This window comes from Sarcophilus harrisii, chromosome 1 (genome assembly GCF_902635505.1).
Source record: "Sarcophilus harrisii chromosome 1, mSarHar1.11, whole genome shotgun sequence".
NCBI lineage: Eukaryota > Metazoa > Chordata > Mammalia > Dasyuromorphia > Dasyuridae > Sarcophilus > Sarcophilus harrisii.
The window spans coordinates 481,726,785-481,746,552 of record NC_045426.1 but is presented as its reverse complement, the minus strand read 5'-3'; the positions used below and the strand labels follow the sequence as shown (position 1 = coordinate 481,746,552).

The following is a 19,768-nucleotide window of genomic DNA, read 5'->3' as shown; positions in this document are numbered from 1 at the left end:
ATCACATTTCTTTTCCTCCACACCCACCATGTTCACAACAAACAGGCTGTTCTCTGACCTTGATCTGTCTCCATGACCTTGATCTTCTCCATGCATTTGCATAAGACATCTCTATCCCTGAAATTACTCCATACTCATTTCCCTCTATTGAAATTCTTCAAGGTTCAGTTCAGGTAAACCTTTACCATGATTCTTCAATAAACATAACTGAAAGTTATCAAATTTTCTTAGAACACTTTATTTTTTATCTTTCTTCTGTTGCTGTCACATTCTAAGAATCTGAATACATGGAATTACTCTTATAGTGAATTTCATTTTTCATCTTCATTATTTAGTTCAATGTTTTCCACAAGGTAAGTATTTAATAAATTGCTGAATTGAATTTTAAACTCTATATATCCACACATATTATTTTTCTCCCAGTTAAAAAAAATTAAGTTGGTTCTACTGAAAGCATGGAGTACATTTTATTTCTATAGTTTTAATGGAAAAATTAAAGACTAAAAGACATAGTAAAACAGTCACCAAACACATTTGATACAATTATAATAACATATTTCCAAAAAATCAAGAAGACATATCTTTACATACAACAAAAGCAGTCCATAGAGCAAAGGGGATCAGTGTTGGGGGAAGATTTTTATAAGTTTTGAATTCCTCTAGCCCATATTATAGGTATTTTAGGCTAAATATTTTAAATAAAGAATATAACATTTATGATATGAAGATTATATCAAAGAAAAACACTGCAAAAACAAACTTTCAAAGATATGCAAATACTTTTGAAAATATATTTGAAATCTACATTTCCATGGCAGTCAAAAGATGAAATGTAGATCCAGTGCCGATTTTTTTTTTTAATACAGTAAATCATCAGAAACCTGGACTCCATTAAATCGTAATGAGTGATAATTTAAATGAAATCTTGCACTGCTCACAATGCATTTACTAAACAAACTGTTATTAAGACTACAGAAGACTATTTAAAATAATGGGGAAAAAACTTTTTAAGCATCCTCACAATTACCAATGCTGAATATGTCTGATAAACTAAGAGACTAAAATAATGGTTAAAAGTAGAGCCTCTAAAAAGAGCTTTACTAAACTTTTTAAGTTTAAGTGCTTGATAATAGTAAAACTGTAGTGTTTTTAAAATGGGGCTTATTACAGACTTACTAATTCAGAATGTTTATCCATGAACTAACAAAATATAATCATATTTATAATACCTCTAAGGCAATCCTACAAATAGCCAAGTGCCTTTACTATTCACTAGTAAAGAATGTCAAGTTCATTCATTTTATTATCTTTCCATCTCCTCAAAGGAAGACAGGTAATTTTTTGTTTTAAGTGTGAACATAGGTAAAATTTCATGCTTAATATAAGATGTGGAACTGCATTTTGGCAAAACAGCTTTTTCTCAAATAAAGAATAAAAACCTATGTAATATGTTGCATTCAAGTTTTAAAATATCCCAGCTTTAAATTCTCCAAATAACAAAAACACAAAACCACAACTCCACTCCAAGTCCCAGTACTGAATTGTTAGAGATATCTATCTCTTCATACATGCTTCTGCTAGAGTCCTAAATTTGGGTTCCAAGTGGTCTAAAAATTCAAGCCCTTCTTCTTCATGGCGCTCACTGCAACACCCTACAGAACCAGCCGCAGAGCCTCTTCCTTCATAGTTATATGTAAGGACATAGTCTTGAGCATGGGTCTGATCTTCATTCTGATTGCACATTTGTACCTTCTGCAGAGGAAAAAATGAACAACACATTATTATTTTTTTAAGACACCTAAACTTACTAACATAAAATTATTTCTTTGATTTACCTTTCATTGTTTAATTTTTAATCAGAGTGTGTCCTCTAATGGATTCCTACATACAAAAAATGCACGTGATTGGTCTATATATCATAATTATACTATAAAATCAATTTTAGTATGCTTTTAATTATCGGAAAGGAGACATTATATATACATGCACAGATAAAAATTTTCTTATTCAATAATAACTGACTTGTATAATATTTTAAGGTTTTCAAATAACTTTACATTTATTATCTCTTCTATGTTTCTTTAAGAAATCATAACAAAGGGAAATAATAATTAATTCATCTTGAGGCAGGATATGTGCTCAGATATTTTTAATAAAGTTAAGTTACTAAACAGACTAAATACTATATTTATCACGCTTGATTTCAAACTCTGGTTCCCCAAACTCTACAAACTGAGATAATTTACCAAAAAAAAATTACAAATAGCTGTTAAGGACATAAATGGAATAAGTAAATTAACATATCTGGTTTTTTTTCCTCCAAGATATAACCAAGCCCAAAATTCAAGTGAGGAAATATAACATTCCTGTGAATAAAGCTAATTATTTTAAGGAAGATATAGGCTAATTTCCTATTATTACATCAAAAACAACTTTATCTTTAAAAATTAAGGAAGACTTACTTCACCAAGACGGGGTTGAGTAAAATTCTGCCATTCAGAATAAGTGTATCTACAGTTGTCCATCTCAACTTGCCCACCCCTACAAGAATCCAGGGTGTGGTGTCCTCCTCTACATGAATCCAGGGTATGGTGTCCTCCTCTACATGAATCCAGGGTATGGTGTCCTCCTCCTTGACAGGATTCTAAAGTCTGATGCCCTCCTTTCATCATTTCAAAGCTTTCTTGACCATTTTTTACTCCTGATACTAGTGTGCAACCAGTGTTCACATTCTGTGTGGTCAATCCATTTGTACAATACTGAAGGAAAATAAAAGAGTTTGGATTGAGGGTTAGGAAGAAAGTAAATAAGTACATATAGAAAAAACTCACATTTAATGTTTATTTTTTCTAGTTTGAATATGCTTAAATTTCCAGAAATAATTTCATTTCTAGAATCACTGTCTGAAAAAAAAATAAGATCAGTAAAACAAGATATATAGTTTGATTCAGCTCACATTTGTTAAGTTTTTACTTGGTATAAGAATTGGTTTGGTCAAGAATAGATGCCATCTTGTCTTGATCCATGATGCCCCAAGTCTGAAAGGCATTTAAAAACAGATGCCTTCTTGCATATTTCCCTCTTTGGAGGGGATTAAAAACCAATATTCACTGGAAAGATATTACTTTTCTTGAAATCCTTAGAGTAAATTCTCTAGTCTCCCTTGATATTTCCAGTTCTTACCCCTCAAAGTTAATTAAACTATCTTTGCACAAATTTATCTTGCTGTACCTGAAATCTTATCACATAATGTTGCAGCACACATAGAAGCATTCCTCACCATTTCTCATAAATGCCTTGTAAAGATTTGTTTTTTAGATTTCTTTCATAACCTATTTCATTTTCCCTTTTATTACAAAGTTTTCCGCAACTATTTTCCCTGTGAACCTTTGGAGGACAAGACCAGTTTCATTATTTTTATTAATGAAAATATATTCATTATTTTTATTATTTTGCAATGCCTACTGGGGAGTTCTTACATAGAACATGTATTTGTTGAATTTGACTAATTCTTCTTATTGTCAACTTAAAAATAAAAACACAAACCCAAATAGGAGCAAGGATTCTGTAAAACCCCAAATTTAAAGATATATAGTCTGGGAACTGAGAAAGTTCAAAATCAACTAGTGTTTGTAATGGACTAACTACTGGCCAAGGAGTCAATAAAGAATGAATGAATAAAATGAATTTAAAAAGCAGGAACTAAGTACTAATTGCATGCAAAGAACTGTATAAGCACCAAGGCTATAAATAGAAAAGCAAGACAGTCCCTACTTTTGAGCTTTGGATCAAGTCTTGCCTCTGACACATGCCATCTGTTGATTCAGACAAGTTATGTAACCTCTCGGTGCTACAGGCAACTTTTAAGATTAACACAGACCAGATGTTAATCTGTATCAATGAGAGGAATTTCCACATCTAGCGTGCCTCACTGATGACATCATAGTTCTATATTAAAGTACTAATAACAATTTTATACAATTGGATAACCAAAACTTAACATGCTCAGGCATCTTTTTTTTCTCCCACTCATTAAAATATAGCTAATAATTGAAAGGAAGGAGGGCATAATAGAGCATTAGACTTGGAATAAGCAAATTTGGATATGAAATTAGCTTGTGGCACTTGTTAGCTGAGTGACTAAGTGCATGCTAAAGCCACTCAGTTTTCTTATCTACAAAATTATAATAATATCTAAAGTACCTAACAAGTATTTTGTAAACTTTTAATTGCCATATAAAAGCCATTTGTTATTATTGTTAAAATCACATAGAAACCAAAATAAGATAGTAGATTAATTTTACTGCATATCTATTTGTTGTCCTCTGTCCATTATCAACTACAAATGCTCTGAAAAATCATTGTTGGGCCTCATACTGAGTTCTTTAGTGATTTTCCTCCCTTCAAATTTGTATTGCTTTACAAAGTGATTTTGTCCACTATCCTCCCTCTTCTAAGTGTTTTGCAAATGAGCTTATATTCTTTATCAGTATTGCCCCTAACTGTCCTTTTTCTTTCTGTTTGATAAAGAAATCAGCTATTTGCTGTCTGAAGTGACTATTTCCTTCCTTTTCATTGAGATGATTGGTTTGAATTTGTAAAATTCTAAAAAAATAATATAATCACTATCTTACTTTTATGGTTTACCATTTCCCCAAGACTACAGCTAAATAAAACAGGTAATGTTGGAGGTGCTATAATTATATTAATTATTTTCTCATATTTATCTCTTTTTCCAACTTGACATTACCTTTGCTAGTCAATGACTTGAATAGACATAGAAAACTTACTCTGAAATAAACCCTACCCCAGTAACTAGCTGCTGCCAAAGATAAGCTGTTTCAGGAGGATGGGCAATGAAAATTGAGTAGGTAGACTTGTTCAATTATCATTTTGCATCTGTTTTTCTACCAAGAAAAATAGTCTTTGGATAGAATAAGGACAACAAAAATGGCTAAAGGATAAGATAACCAAAATGACCAAGGAGATAGAAAAGAGTATATCTTCCTAACCATGTGTTCAGGTCATCTGATCTAGAAAAGAAAAAAATGGTATGATTTTCAAAAAAGGGAAGTAGCTTGTGATTTCATTTCTAGGCAAAATTATGGGAAATATAATTAGAGATATAATTAGTGAATATCTAATATACTTAGATTATTTTGAGATTTAAAAAAATATCAATTAGATATATTTGAAACTAGTTGTATGAGGGAATGAAAGAGAAGTCACTAATGGTTGATGAAAACTGGGAAAGAGTTCTACAATGGGATATTCCCATATCTGTCCTGAGGCTTGTGCTATTTAAAATTTTTATCAATGATGAATAAAAGAACAAAGCTGAGAGAAATAATTAATATAATGGATAACAGAATCAGGATTCAAAAAGTTTTGACAGACTAGCAATTTTGGGCCAAAGTATTAATAGAGATGAATGTAAAATTTCACACTTGGTACAATGAATCAAATTCAAAAGTACAAACAATTTCTGGGGTTACACAGTTGTAAATTTTTTTCTTTAAAAAAATGGAGTTCTAAATGGATTGAAAGCTCTGTAAATTAGCTAAGACTCAATTTGATCTTAGACCCTATTAAGAGAAGTATGAGATCAAGGAATAAAGAAGTAAAGCAACAAGCCTTTTGTGGCTAAATATTTGTTCTTAAAATATATGTCACTTACCACTCTGTCATCTCCAGGGGCTTCAGTGTTTGAAACAATAAGATTCTGCTGAGCCAAATCATCAGGGAAAGGTTTTTTTGCAGGGGAAGAACCAGCAGCTCCACAAACTAATGTAAATAAAATACCTATGAGGAGAAAAGAACCAATTGAGTAATTTATATTAAAATATTATGTATAGAATTGCATGGATAGATATATACGGAATTAATTTCTATTTGACTACTTGGGTAACCTGAGATTACTCGTTTGCTTATGCAATAGGACACACAGAAAACAACGTGCTAAAGCATACCTTCTCTAATGGAACAAAATTTTACTTGATTCAAATTAGCTTAATTTTAAAAACCCAGAATTTTTCTCATAGTATTCAGATTAATTTTGGGAGAGAATTTTTTTGCATATAAATAAAAGCATTCTTTCAGGAAAAAGATCTTGAAAATTTCTCAAAGAATTGCTTATGTAAACAAATTCAAATGATAACATTATTTTGCCCTGAAGGACAAATAACCCTTTTCTCAGACTAAAGCCAGGATATATACTGTTCACACTTTTAATTATATACTCAGGAATTGGTTGGCTACAGAACTATATGTAATTGCTGTACTGCACATACTCCTTAATTAAATATAATGCTAATTTTCAGAATAACAATTATTTTAGGGATATTTTACATATTTAGAGTAAATCAAACACTTACAAGACAGTAATGCTGCACCCAGTATCATGGCAAGGATGGCCCATTTTCCAAGTCTTACATCATTTGCACCTTGCATTAGAACTGCACGAGTTGTACATTCACTTGGAACAACACAATCACATAAATTAACACTCAATACATTGGTTTTAGACAGGCCAAATCTATCTCTAACTTCAATAGGTATATCATATACCCCAAATCCTGGATCATTGCGGAAGGTTATGCGTGTAGCAGTATCTGAAAGAAAATAAAGGGCAGTATTTCTTATAAAACATGCAGGTAAACATCTGTACCTCTCTCAAGAATTTTCATCAATTGCACTAATTACAACCCAAATAATAGGAAGTCAAATATAAATGTTAATATACCAAAAGTAGATAAAAGGATTAAAGACTGAATCACAGAATTTCAAAGTCTGAAGGGACCTTATCATCCTGCAAGTACAATCTATGCTTGAAAAAAACAATTCTGTCCACAACATATCTAACAAGTGGTGGCAAGCATTTGCTGAGAACCTCTAAGGAACAACTATCTTCAGAGACAGCAATCTCCAAAGGTATTGATAACTCCCTTTTTCTTATATCAAACCTATACTTCTTTTCTGTAACTTCCATCCTATACTTTTCATTCTATTGTCAAAAAGAATAAACCTAAAAACTTGTCTCTAAAATGTTTAAAAACAGCCATAATACCTCCCAAGTTTTTTCTTCTTCATTTTAATCCAAAGTTCTTTTAGAAGCTAAACATACATTAGAAATTTCAGAAGCTGCACTAATCTACCTATTATCATTATCATAGTCAATAGTAATAATAGTAATAGCACTTATACAGTTCTTTAAAGTTTGTAAAGCACTATATATATATATAAACTCACTTGATATTTACAACCCTGCAAAGTAGGCATCGTTATTGGAGCCATTTTACATATGTGGAAGTCAAGGCAAACATAAAATGATTTCCTCAGGTTTACCCAGCTAGTAAATATGTGAGGCAAAATTTAAACTCAGATCTAGTTGACTGCACCATCCACCACATCACTTAGCTAGTCTTGATAAAAGAAGAAATAAGAGATCAGTGAACATATATTACCAGGGCATCCAGTCATAAAATATTTAAATTTTCTGATTTATTCAACAAACAATTATTAAGCACTGATTATATGAATGACAGTCCAGTAGAGAACCAGCTTCAGGGTCCAAAAAACCTGGTGTTCAAGTGTGCCTTCTGAGTAACTTAATACCTCAGTGCTCAATAAGACTTTAGTTACAGAACAGTTACATGATTAGAGGGAGTTTTCTCCCTAAAAGTACCCCTAAAAACAATAAAGTGATATACCATACCATAAAAAGGGGGAAATAACACAAAGACAAAAATAGCCTTAACCTTCAGTAGCTGCTACTGGGTGAATTAATCAAAAACATATCTAAATAAATTCAAGGTAATCTAAGGTGAAGAAGGCATTAACAACTGAGGGAGCAAAAGAAGGTTTCACTTAGGATGTAACCATCTAGAGTGAGGCCTGATAAAGACTCCAAGAAAAGGATGTGAGGGGGGAAAGAACATTCTAAACATAAAGGACAGTCTGTAAAGAGAAAAAAGCAAGCAGGTCAATTTGGCTAGAATAGAGAACAAATGAAAGGAAATAATCTAAAGTAAACTGGAGAGGTAGAGCAGAGTTAGAAAATGAAGAATTTGAAAAGATGGGTAGGTTATATTTTATTATACAAATAATAGGAAATAATAGAATAAAAAATGACTTAGTTAGACCTAGGTTTATTTTGTTTGGACCAGGATGATTCAAGGGAAGTGAATGAAATCCTCAGGGATTCTTGAACCAGGCAAAGGACAGTACCTATACAACAGCAAGTGAAACTGTTGCCTAATCCACAATATAAATGTTATGATTATCTTGTTCTCGTACTGGAAACAAGAAACTAAAATGGACAATGATAGCAAGATTTAGGTGCAGCTAAGTGGTGAAGTGAGCTGGACCTGGATTTAGGAAAACAATTTCAAATCCAGCTTCAAACAACTTAAAAGCTGTGCTATTTAACATACTGACGTCAACTTTCTCATCTGTAAAACTGATATATTTACACCTCCCAGGGATTTTTTTTTTTCAGACTAAAACGAGATAATACTTGTAAAGAGCTTTGGAAATCTTAAAGCATTACATTAATGTTATTTTGATTATTTTCCATGCAATAAAGTCCTTTTAAAAGAATTTATGGATACATACCATTAATTTTGCTCAGCCTCCACATTCCATCATTAACCCGTGAAGAACTGCTTGGCAAGGTGAATTCAAAGGGTGGGCCATTGATAGGCTCATCAGGATCTACAGCAACAATTTCTGCTGAGCCCATTTGCGTTTTGCAGATTATTACTGATTTTTGGGATATGACTGGACCATTATCATTTACATCATCAACAATAATCCTCAAGATACCAGTACATGTTCTGCCATCTAGAACACAAAAATAAGAGTAGTAATAATAATTTTGTAGCAGCTGGCATTAAGTACCTTAAGGTTTACAAGAATATTCCTATATTGTCTCATCTAACTAAAATGTAATATACCTTTTAGGACTTGGGTGGAAACAAGAGTTTACAGACTAGATGGCATTTGAACTAAATTTGGATGGATGGCTAGCCAAGGCTAGAGATTAGTTAAACACATAGTCCACAAGCAACATATGGACTAGACTGCCCAAGTGCTGCTCAAACCAAATAAAAATATAATTGGAAAACATCTAATAGAATAATTAAAAATACAACAAAATCGATAACATTACAGACACACAGCCCACAGGGTTATAGAATAATGACCTCGATTCTATTTGAGTTTGAGGTACACTAAAACAAGGTATGCAGTTTGATTCAGTTGAAAAATTGAAAAAAAGGGAGGGGAAAGAGCTTAATGCCCAGCTAAGTAGTCTGAATTTACCATACAAATAAAAAGTAACCTGACCAAAGTCATGTTTTAGGAAGATTAATCTAGCAGTAGGGTACAAGATGGACTGAATGGTAGAAGAAAATTTAAACAAGTCATTTCAATCTGCAGTTTCTTCCTCTGTTAAATTCATTAAATTCTTTTAGTTTTCTCCTAGCTCTAAATATATGATCTCTGGTATCACTTTCGGTTCCCATTTTATGATCTAAGATTGTTTCCATATCCTTTCAGCTTATTATTAGTAGACTAGCAATGACAAGAAGCTTGCTACCCCATTCCCCACCCTCCATTCTGATCAAACATCCAAGTCTTTTTGTAACTTATCTTCATATTGAAGACAGTCACTAATACAGGAATCAAAAGTTTGATGTTTTAATAATTTCAAGTAGCAAGACTTTTAAGACACTATTTCTTTCAAAATATAGTACAAGATTTATTAATAATAAACATTAAATCAGAAGCATACATAAATCAGTAACATGTTATAGCAATCTCTTTCTTTTACCCTGGGCAGGGAATTGGGGAGAAGGGAAGGAAGCAGGTCATTGAAGAAGCACTATTTATAATATGTTCCAGTTTCTGTTGTTCTTTTTTTCTAGACTTTTTTTTAGGAAAAAAAATTAGCATTCTTACCTCTGTCTGCTGCTCGTACTGTAATATTATATGAGCCATGTCTGAAGGTATTTGACTCTCTATCTAAACTTCTAAGAACTTTGATCGAACCTGATGTTTCATCAATTGTGAACAATCCTTTTGCATCATTTAATGTTTGATACCTGTTAATAAGGAATTAAATTCAGGTCTTCTAAAATGTCAAAAATATTACAAAGAGTAATTATGATATGAAAATTTAGCAATTCTTCAATTTAATAAATATAATAAATGTATAATTGTTTCAATATGCTCTCATTAGTACCTGATGCCACTATTGCTTCTAGTTTCTGGATCATAGGCTTTATAACCATTGAACTGTGTCCCCAGTACTGCATTTTCTTTCACATGAACAGTCTGCATTTGAGGAGTACATTCAGGCCCTTCATCTTGGTCTTTAACATTAACGGTAACTGTAGTTGTGCTCATGCCTGTTGTCTTTGAACCACCAGACCCAAAAAATGCAGCCTGATTTGTTACACCAATTTGCAGGACTACTTGGCGTGTTTCCTCATAATTCAGTCCCTGCAAAATCAAAAGCATTAAATCAGAGTAAATTCTATGCAAGTTCAGTTGCTATTTGTCAATGTTGATTTTATAAAGAGTTTATATGATGAAGTGATTTTTGAGCTACATAAATACCATTATTATATTCTTCCAAGTTTTCTTTTTCACATTAAGGGAATAAAGAGTACTAATATCAAAGAATAAGAAATATTCTCTCTTCCTTTTTTCCCCTCTCCTATTTCAATCAAATATTTTCAATTTCACCACTCCATTAAACATGCAAAATATGGTTGAATGTATTGGACTACCCGCCATCTAGGGGAGAGGGTAAGGGAAAGGAGGGGAAATTTTGGAACATAAGGTTTTGCAAGGGTCAATGTTGAAAAATTACTCATGCATATGTTTTGTAAATAAAAAGCTTTAATTAAAAATAGATTTAATTTCCGTTAATTGGTCTTTAATTTGTTCTTTTTATTTTGATTTAGATAATTTTTTTTAAATAAAATTTACCAATATTTTTAAAAAAATAAACAACAAATATAATTGAAAGTTCAATTTAGTATCTTGGCCCTCATGCTCAACTAGTGGTGAGAACAACCCATAGTTTCTGACCATAATTAGTTTTCAGGAAGCAAATCTACATGGCTTTATCATAGATATAGAAGTAGAAAGAACTTTTTAGATATTACCTAATCCAAACTCTAGACTTTACAGGTAAGAAAACTAAGGTCCTCAAAACATTATGCCTTGTTCTAAATCATAAATGTGGGAATAAGTAGCAAAGCTGACACTTAAGCCTAAGACCCTTGACTTCATTCAATGCTTTTGTCTACTCAGTATATCCCTAGACTCCACAGGAATACATGCCCTAGGAGAAAAGACAAATATCGGATATTCTCTTCACTGAGGTTGAGAATCAAAGATTCTCATCTACAAATGTATATCCTAATATGATCCTATAAAAAGCAGACCACAACCTTTCGACTCTAAGCTCTCATAGTTTATGAATAACAGGCTCATGGAATCATTTCTGAGATAAAGAGGTGACAGAGAACTTTCCTTAACATGTGGATATCAGTCCAGGTCAATTTTCATTAGGTTATGGGAAAATCCACCTTCTCATCTAGCACAAATCATCCTGAATCATGGAAAGAAACTATGTTCCATTTCATTTTGAAAAGCTACTTAATACTTATGTTTTAGAAAAGCTTTTTTGTATGTTAGAAGTTGTAATGTTGCTGAAATGGTGAGAAATTACCTCCCTCTTCACATAAAACAAATCAAAAAATCAGATCTCATTCCCCTAACTCAAGCCAAAAAATCCCTCATTGTAATCAAAGCACATCTGATGTATTGTGTTTCCTTCTGGATGTAATAGTTTAAGCAGGATATTGACAAACTAGGTAGAATAAATCCTAGTGAGGATTGCCAGTGTGACAAAAGGACTCTAAACCATGTCACTTGAAAAAATGATGATAAAAACTGAGGAATTTTAGATTAAAGAAAAAAGTTGAGGGAGACATGATAGTTTTTTTCAATTATGAAAGGCTATCATGTGGAAGAAGGATCAACCATATAGTTCTCGAGATTACAGTAAGGACTAATAAGTATAAATTATAAGGCACTGTATTTGTCATAACTAGTTTTTTAAACTTTCATAAAATCAAAATCATTCAAAAATGGAATAATGTGGTTTATAAAGTACTGAACTCCCCATTTTTTGAAATATTCAAGCAATGGCTAAATGAACCTTTTTCAGAGTTCTAGGCAAGAAAACTACTTCTTGAGAGTTTGAATGTCATATTTGTAGCATTTCATTCTAAGATTGAAATTCTATGAGTCAAACACAATAATTTAATTCCTTATATGAACATTTTACTTCTATAGTTATCAAAATGAATCTTTAGTTGACACAATTTTTTGATTTTGCTTTTTTTTTCTACTTCTCAAACTGAATTCTTAATTTTTTAAACCTTCTTACCTTAACGACACAAAGAATTCCTTCATTAGTTTTGGGATCTGTCACAATGTGGAAATTCCCATTTTCATTACCCCTTAAAATGGTATAATTAGCACTCCAATTTGGAGTGTTAATCAAATCTTTATCTTCTACAGCTAATCGAAGTATTTCCACGTTGCTTTTGTTTTCCTCTACTTCTGTAACATACTGGGGGGAAAAACACATTGTTCTTATTAAATATTGCTGTAGAAAGACATTAACCACATAAAAGAAGTGAAAGTTATTTTCATTTTCCTAATTCCTAAATCAATGTCAATGTGTGTGTATGTGTGTGTGTGTGTGTGTGTGTGTGTGTGTGTGTAAACATGTGAGGAGGTAGTTGTCTGTGGGTATGTGTCTGTCTATGCCACATAAAATATGAATTCAAATTGTGGTTATCCCCGAGTTACAGGCAAGGAGCTTTGCTAGGCTAGTCTTATGCATTAGTATAGATAGGAACATGGAGATATATGGTTTCAAGGAGTAAAGTTAACATTTTACCAAAAGCTGTCTCTCTTCCTAGCTACCATATTTAACACACAGTTCCTGGGACACCTAATATCTGATTAAGAGTAATTTTTCCCCAGATTTTTGCTTCGTGGTAAACATAACTGAACTAAAAATAATACTAGATGGGAAGGGCAATAAAAGAAGTAGGGAAGATACATAAAGACAACATAAAAGAAAAATTTCCCAAGGACTAGCTCTGTTTGAAAATGAATTTATGTTAAATTATGATGGAGAAATCACTCCACTGGTAATAATAAAAGACAACTTAACTCTTATTAAGTACTACCTAAGTTTGTGAATATTTTCCTAAGTATTAAATCTTGTATTACATTAGACAGTATGACTCAAGTTAGGACATAGGAGCATTTAACACTGGCATTAAATGTTTGCTTGTGAGTTACATTTGACAAAGATATGCCCTTACAGAGGTTCTTGTAAAAATTGGCAAGTTGTCATTCACATCTCCAACTGAAATGATGCAAGTTGACTTAGTAAACTTGCCAAAATATTGACCATCCATATCTTGTACTTTTAGTGTCAATTTGTATTTGTCCACAACCTGAAAAAAAAGTAAATTATCATTATTAGGGTATAAGAATCAGCCTATATACATTAAACATCCATTTTTTTCCAATACATGATTAAGTATCATTATAATTCAAACTTGAATTTCTATAATGCTTTTTAGTTTTCCTAAAAGGTTCAAACACTGTCTCATTTGCTTCTCCTAATATATCTATGATGTAAATGATGCAGGAATTTTTATGCCTTTGAAATTTTTTCCAGGTAATTTCTCTATTACTAATTATGGTGCCACTATACTCACCATTACTTACCTGTAAGGCTCACATTCAATTTGGTATCTTTATCCTCCCGTTGAATCAAATTCAAGTTCTTTTGTTTCTACCTCCAAGACATTTCTTGGATCGCTCCACATCTTTCCACTTCCTTTGAAACCATGTTATACCTTTATTCCTTTTTTCATCATAGCAAAATAATATCCTAACTGATTTTCTATAAATCTAAACTCTGTCCTTTCCAAATTATTCACCATTCTGTTAGACAAATAATTTCCTAATGCTCCTGCTGTAATCCAGTGTCTCCCTTACTCAAAAAAAAAAAAAAAAAAAAAAAAAAAAAAAAAAGGTGGTGACTTTTTTGCTTATGAATAAAATATTAACTCTTGCATTTCTCATTCAACGTATTCTAAAGCCTAAATCTATCTTCTCAGAAATGTAGGAAGAATGGATATGAAAGTCACAAGTAATCAGGATGCTTTCACATTACCAGAATGGCCAAAAGTAGGGAAAGCAAGTAGTAGCTAACTGGGTTAATACTTGGCCAGGATAAATAGAGCAGCTAGATAATGGGAAAGAGATGACATATCTTAGAGCAATTGGGCTAAAATATGGTTATAGGGAAGAGTGTAGAAGGAATAACTATGGCAGGGAGAATGAAGGTAGAACAATGTAGTTGTGGTACCCATGGCTTTTCTCCCTTTGAATTTTCACTATGCAAAGTGGTAGACCCTAGTTTTTATTCAGTGTCATAGAGTTCATACTATTCCAGTGCTTTTACATATCTCTGAATTGGAGGAGTCAGTCAATAAATATCTATTAAGTACCTACAATGTGCCACGTATTGTGAAAAGCACTGGGAGCAAGCAATGATGAAAGTCATGTTTAGATCAAGCCCAGAACTGTACAACTGAGTTATACCAGATAGACTTACTCACATTTTCCCATTCCTAGATAAGGATATTTAGTGTGCAAACTTTCTGAATAGTATCTCCAGGTAAAATGAGCTATTCACTTTTTCACCTTCTCATTCTATCCTTTTCAGTTTCCATGCTTTTACTTATACCATCCTCCACGTCTCTTCCTCAAGCTATCCTATTTGAAATTTCTCTTATCGTTTATGGCAAAACTCAGGTACTACATCTTCCCTAACCTTTCCCGCCAAATGAAAGTGATCTTTCCTTCCTCAGATTTTTCATAGCATGTTGTCTGTTCCTTTCCTCCACACTAAACACATTCTGTTATATAAAATTTGTTAGAATCCTAATGTTAACTCAAAGGAATTGATAGAAACAGTGCTTAAGTTAACACCTTTGAGAGTTCACACATTAGCTCACACAGTAGTTCACATGTTTGGGAGATTTCAGGGTTCATTATGAGATATCCACATTCACACCTCCCATAATCCAACTCTCAGAGGAGGAGTCAACCTTTGAGTTTACACCTCAAAGAGCATAAAAATAGCTGAGCTCAGTCAGGAGGGTTGAGTTGAAAAGATTGAGAGGGGAGCGTCAGTTGGAGATTGAGAAGCCACAAGTCAGAGTTGAGCTAGAGGCAAAAGCTGGAAGAGCCAAAAGACAAACTGCAAGAGCTCTTGGAACCAAGGAGGGAGAGAGAGAGGCCTCTAAGAAAGCTACCAGGCCCAAGGAAAGAGGTAAGACTTGGAAGGAGAAAATAAACGTTTGGACTTTATCAGCTGGCTGCATTTGAAGTGATTATTACTTTGAACTGAAACTAAGGCTGCCTCCAGAAAACCTCCCCAAGAAACCTGCTCCCACAGAACGATCATATATTATATAAAAGAAGAGAACACCACAAAATTTATTTGTATATATCTTCTGCTAACTATTAAACTGTAAGCACCTTAAAATAGGGCATGTATCTTAATTTATATTTGATTCTTCAGTGAATTACACAGTACTTAATAGATGTTTGTTGAATTTGACTTCCCATTTTACAGATTAAGAAACTGACTTTCTGAGAATTAATGCTTTTCTCAAGATCATAGTAAAAACACTGTCCTAATAAGACTCTTCATTATACAGTGAAACAGGTCTCAGATCTCCAAACTACTTCAATAGAGAAAATGGCCATTTATATTCTGTTTCTTCTACTTTACTATGAATTATCTGCTTTATCTAGTTAAAAATAATTTTGTAAAAAGCAATTTGGTTTGGGAAAAATAATATAGAAAAAGAAGTCAAGATACCTTTATCCTAATTAGACCTATGTTATACCATAAAGACATCCATCCTTCTTAAACCTGCTTTTTTATTTGTAAAATCTGGGTTTTAAAGTTTGGATCATGTTATTTATAAGATTACCATCTTCATAAGATGAGAACATGTTTGGGAAAACAGACTCCCCAATAATTTTCTGCCTAAAATGTCTTTCCCCCCTACAACCTCTCCTTTCCTTTATTCAATTTAATCTTGTAATTCCAAATCTTCTATAAAGATCAACTAGAATTGTGTTAGCATTTTCTTCCTGATCGCTATCCTTACTAAAACTCATGCAACTCTTATATAGAAACTCTTTTCCTCACCACCCTATCTAAACACATATTTGAAAAAGATATGAGCTATTTATTTTTCTAGAATCTGAAGCCTCAAATCTAAAGTATTTACAGAATGGGATATGTTACTTATAGGCATATGCATTGGCTAAGTAGACTAAAGTAAATTAGATTTATTGGAAAGTGAAAAACTTAAGACAAAAAAAGGAAGATAAATTGTGAGTGCTCTAATATTATTATTACTTTTTTTTTTTTGCTAAGGCAATTGGGGTTGAGTTGCCTAGGGTCACACAGCTAGGACGTGTAAAGTGTCTGAGATCACATTTGAACTCAGGTCCTTCCGACTTCAGGGCTGGTACTCTATCCACTATGCCACCTAGCTGCCCTGCTAATACTGTCTTAATAGATATTCAGGCATGGAAGAATGCCAGGGATTAAGGGAAGACAGAGTATAATAAAGGGAAAAAAAGTGAGAGCTAAAGGGTAGGAAATGAGTGCCAAGTTTGTTTGTTTATTTGTATCATATTCAACATGTCATGAAACTAATTTCACTTCTGCTGAATGAGAGGCAGTATTGTATAGTAGATGGAGTATTGGGCTTGATAGGATGACCTAGATTCATATCCTACTTCACAAATAAGCTGTGTTACCCTGGGGCAAATCATTTAACCTTTCAGTTCCTCATTTTCTTCATCTGTAAAATGAAACATTGAACTCAAAGACCTCTAAGTTTCCTTCTGGTTAAAAATCTATGACTTATCCTGACTGCTTTTCTAGTTGAGATTTTTCTAATGCAATTAGAAGAATCTTTTCAATGTAAAGACATCTATGATTTTAAAATACATATTAGTAATAAAGTGAGATTTGCCTCAATGACTTTTTTTTAAATATATCTTTTTCATAGAGCAAAGAATACAAACAATCTATAAAATATAAAACCTGTGAATCATATGAAGCAAATATCTCTTTGTATTCTTATATTTTAGTTAGTTTTCCTTGACTTTCAGTAAAATGATGTTTCTTGAATTTGTCATTATATATATATATATATTAAAATAAATGATCCAAAAAAATCTAAACTTAAAAAATGCTCTTAATATCATAAAATGGATTCACTACTTGAGTTCACAAATTCTGCTAATAATTTTTTTAAAATTTTAGTGCAACCAAAACTTTGAATTACTGAAATATTCCATATTTAAGACCAAACAAGTTGTTTTTGAATGCCTGTCCTTTAAGTACTTAGTCTTGTAACATTCAAGTTACCTCTCTGTCACACCGAGATGATGTTGTGGTGATCACACCTGTGACTGGGTGTATAGAAAATAATGTAGGTGATGGTGGTTGCTGCTCTATAATAGTATACTTCAAACGGGTATGCATTGTGTCAGGTTCATCAGCATCTGTAGCACAGACCTGACCCACTGTTGTACCTACAAATTGAAAAGACATCTTTAATACACATATATTTTACATGTTTCCATGGCGCAATGGAAAGAATACTGAACCTCAGAGACAGCTAGATGGCAAAGTGAACTGAGTACTGTCTCTGAAGACAGGAAAACCTCAAATTTAGCTTCTGACACTACCTATGTGACCTTGCATAAGTCAAACTTTGTCTGCTTCAGTTCCCTCATATGTAAAATGTAGATAACACCTATCTCTCAGGGTTGTTGTAAGGATAAGAGGAAAATACTTGTGAAGTATTTTGCTTTACAATGAGTTGTATAAATGTTAGCTGTTGTTTAAAAAATGTTAATAGTTGTTATAGACCAGTGTTGTGAATACCATCCCTGACACATTACCTGTTTCATATTATGTGAACTATGCAATTTCTAAAAGCCTCAGTTTCCTCACTGCCAATTTTTACTTCAAATCCTACTATTCTCATTGATAATTATCAAAATAATCTTCTACCTGTTATCCTTTCTTTCTTTTTTTCCTTTGATCCAGGAGGTCATTAAAAATAGTTTTTCTATTTTATTTATTTATTATTAAGGCCAGATTTTAACTCAGATCCTCCTGACTTCAGGGCTGGTGTTCTACGAAATCTTTCTTGCTGACTTTTCCAAAGCATCCTAAAACCTGGGTTCTACCTTCCTTCTCCAACCTTATTTTCCATGAAATCTTTTACTGTGAAATGAAAGTATTAAATTAATTAAATAAAATTAAATAATTAAATTTTAATATAACAATTCTATATTCATTCATATCTTTATGACTTTGTCATATTATTTTCTTTTATTGGAATGTCTTTACCCCAAGGACTTCCTTTCAAAAAGTCTGGCAAATGCCCAATCTTTGCTCACTGATCTTACCACAATTCATTAGTCAAACATTTTGGTTAATCAAAGAGCCCTTTCTTGGGTCTCATATCTCAGAATCACCACTGTACAAGATACCTATTTTCTCCTAATTGTATTTCCTTATATTTACCATAATATAGGTCATTGAAAATCATTCCATTTTAATGTGATCTGTTGTTAAAAGATGTACTTACCAGCTCCAGAGTTTTCAAGAACTTCAAATTGATAAGGATTTTCAGTGAAAATTGGGTAGTTGTCATTTTCATCTTCAACTCTGATCTCAAGGGGTAATGGCATGTCTACAGAATAACCATCTGGAGTTGATGCGTAGGCAATTAACTATTTAAGGAAAGAAAAAAAGGAAAATTAAACCATATGTTTAAATCATTAAGGTAAAATATTAACAAAGCCTAATGATTCTAGTTTTAGAAATTATAACTATCACAGGCAAAGAGAACCACTTCATTTAAATATATTTGTTTTTAGAATGGTGAAATATACTTTTATATTCAGCACACATTTATTTAGCATTTGTAATATATATGAGACAAATTATGAAACTATATCATTGAGCATAAAAAATGGCTAGAATCTAAAATTGGGAAAACAAATTGTATTGCATGCTTTGTTTTGGTTAAGAGAAAAAAAGAAAAGAGAAAAGAAATACATTCAAGAAATTTGAATGTAAAATAAGAGTCTATTTTTAATTTTTAAAAATCTATGAAAAATGAGAGATGATGCAATGGTAAAAATCAAATTAAAAATATAGTTGAAAGAAAATTAGTGATTCTGCAAAACGTTGAATAAATTAGAACATGTTTGAGTATTTTAAAGGTATTTTCCAAATGGCCATGACAAAAGCATAACTGGATCTCTCCATTAGAATAATTTGGATAAGTAGCTGGGTCAGGGGGGAGGGGGTTAATTCCTTCAGATCACAACTATATTTTATAAAGATTGAAAGAAGAGGAAGAGAAAGCTGAAAGATCCCAAAAGTGGTTAATCCACCCTTTGTTTGAAGTTCTCCAATGACATAGGTCACATTACATTACAAGGTAGCCCATTCTATTTCTGGATGACTTAAAGGATGGAAACTTTTTCTTTTTATCAACCCAAAGGAAAAAGAAGACATGACTTGATCAGTAAAATAGAAATA

General features: G+C 32.3%; 1 protein-coding gene across 2 annotated transcripts in view; it reads right to left on the bottom strand.

Moving 5' to 3' along the window:
* Positions 1 to 265: 265 nt before the first annotated feature.
* DSC2 (desmocollin 2) overlaps positions 266 to 19,768 on the bottom strand; it is a 33,688-nt gene continuing 14,185 nt past the window's right edge. The window contains exons 6-17 of one of the 2 annotated variants that reach the window (XM_012541362.3): positions 18,807 to 18,951; positions 17,573 to 17,739; positions 13,419 to 13,553; positions 12,467 to 12,652; positions 10,244 to 10,503; positions 9,961 to 10,103; positions 8,614 to 8,841; positions 6,375 to 6,611; positions 5,678 to 5,802; positions 2,463 to 2,759; positions 1,836 to 1,881; positions 1,614 to 1,752 (exon numbers count right to left, since the gene is read on the bottom strand). In XM_012541362.3, coding sequence (XP_012396816.1) covers positions 1,846 to 1,881; positions 2,463 to 2,759; positions 5,678 to 5,802; positions 6,375 to 6,611; positions 8,614 to 8,841; positions 9,961 to 10,103; positions 10,244 to 10,503; positions 12,467 to 12,652; positions 13,419 to 13,553; positions 17,573 to 17,739; positions 18,807 to 18,951 — 1,959 coding nt within the window. In that variant the 3' untranslated portion in view covers positions 1,614 to 1,752; positions 1,836 to 1,845. Of the gene's footprint in view, positions 1,753 to 1,835; positions 1,882 to 2,462; positions 2,760 to 5,677; positions 5,803 to 6,374; positions 6,612 to 8,613; positions 8,842 to 9,960; positions 10,104 to 10,243; positions 10,504 to 12,466; positions 12,653 to 13,418; positions 13,554 to 17,572; positions 17,740 to 18,806; positions 18,952 to 19,768 lie in introns of both variants that reach the window. The other variant, XM_012541361.3, reaches the window with a different exon arrangement.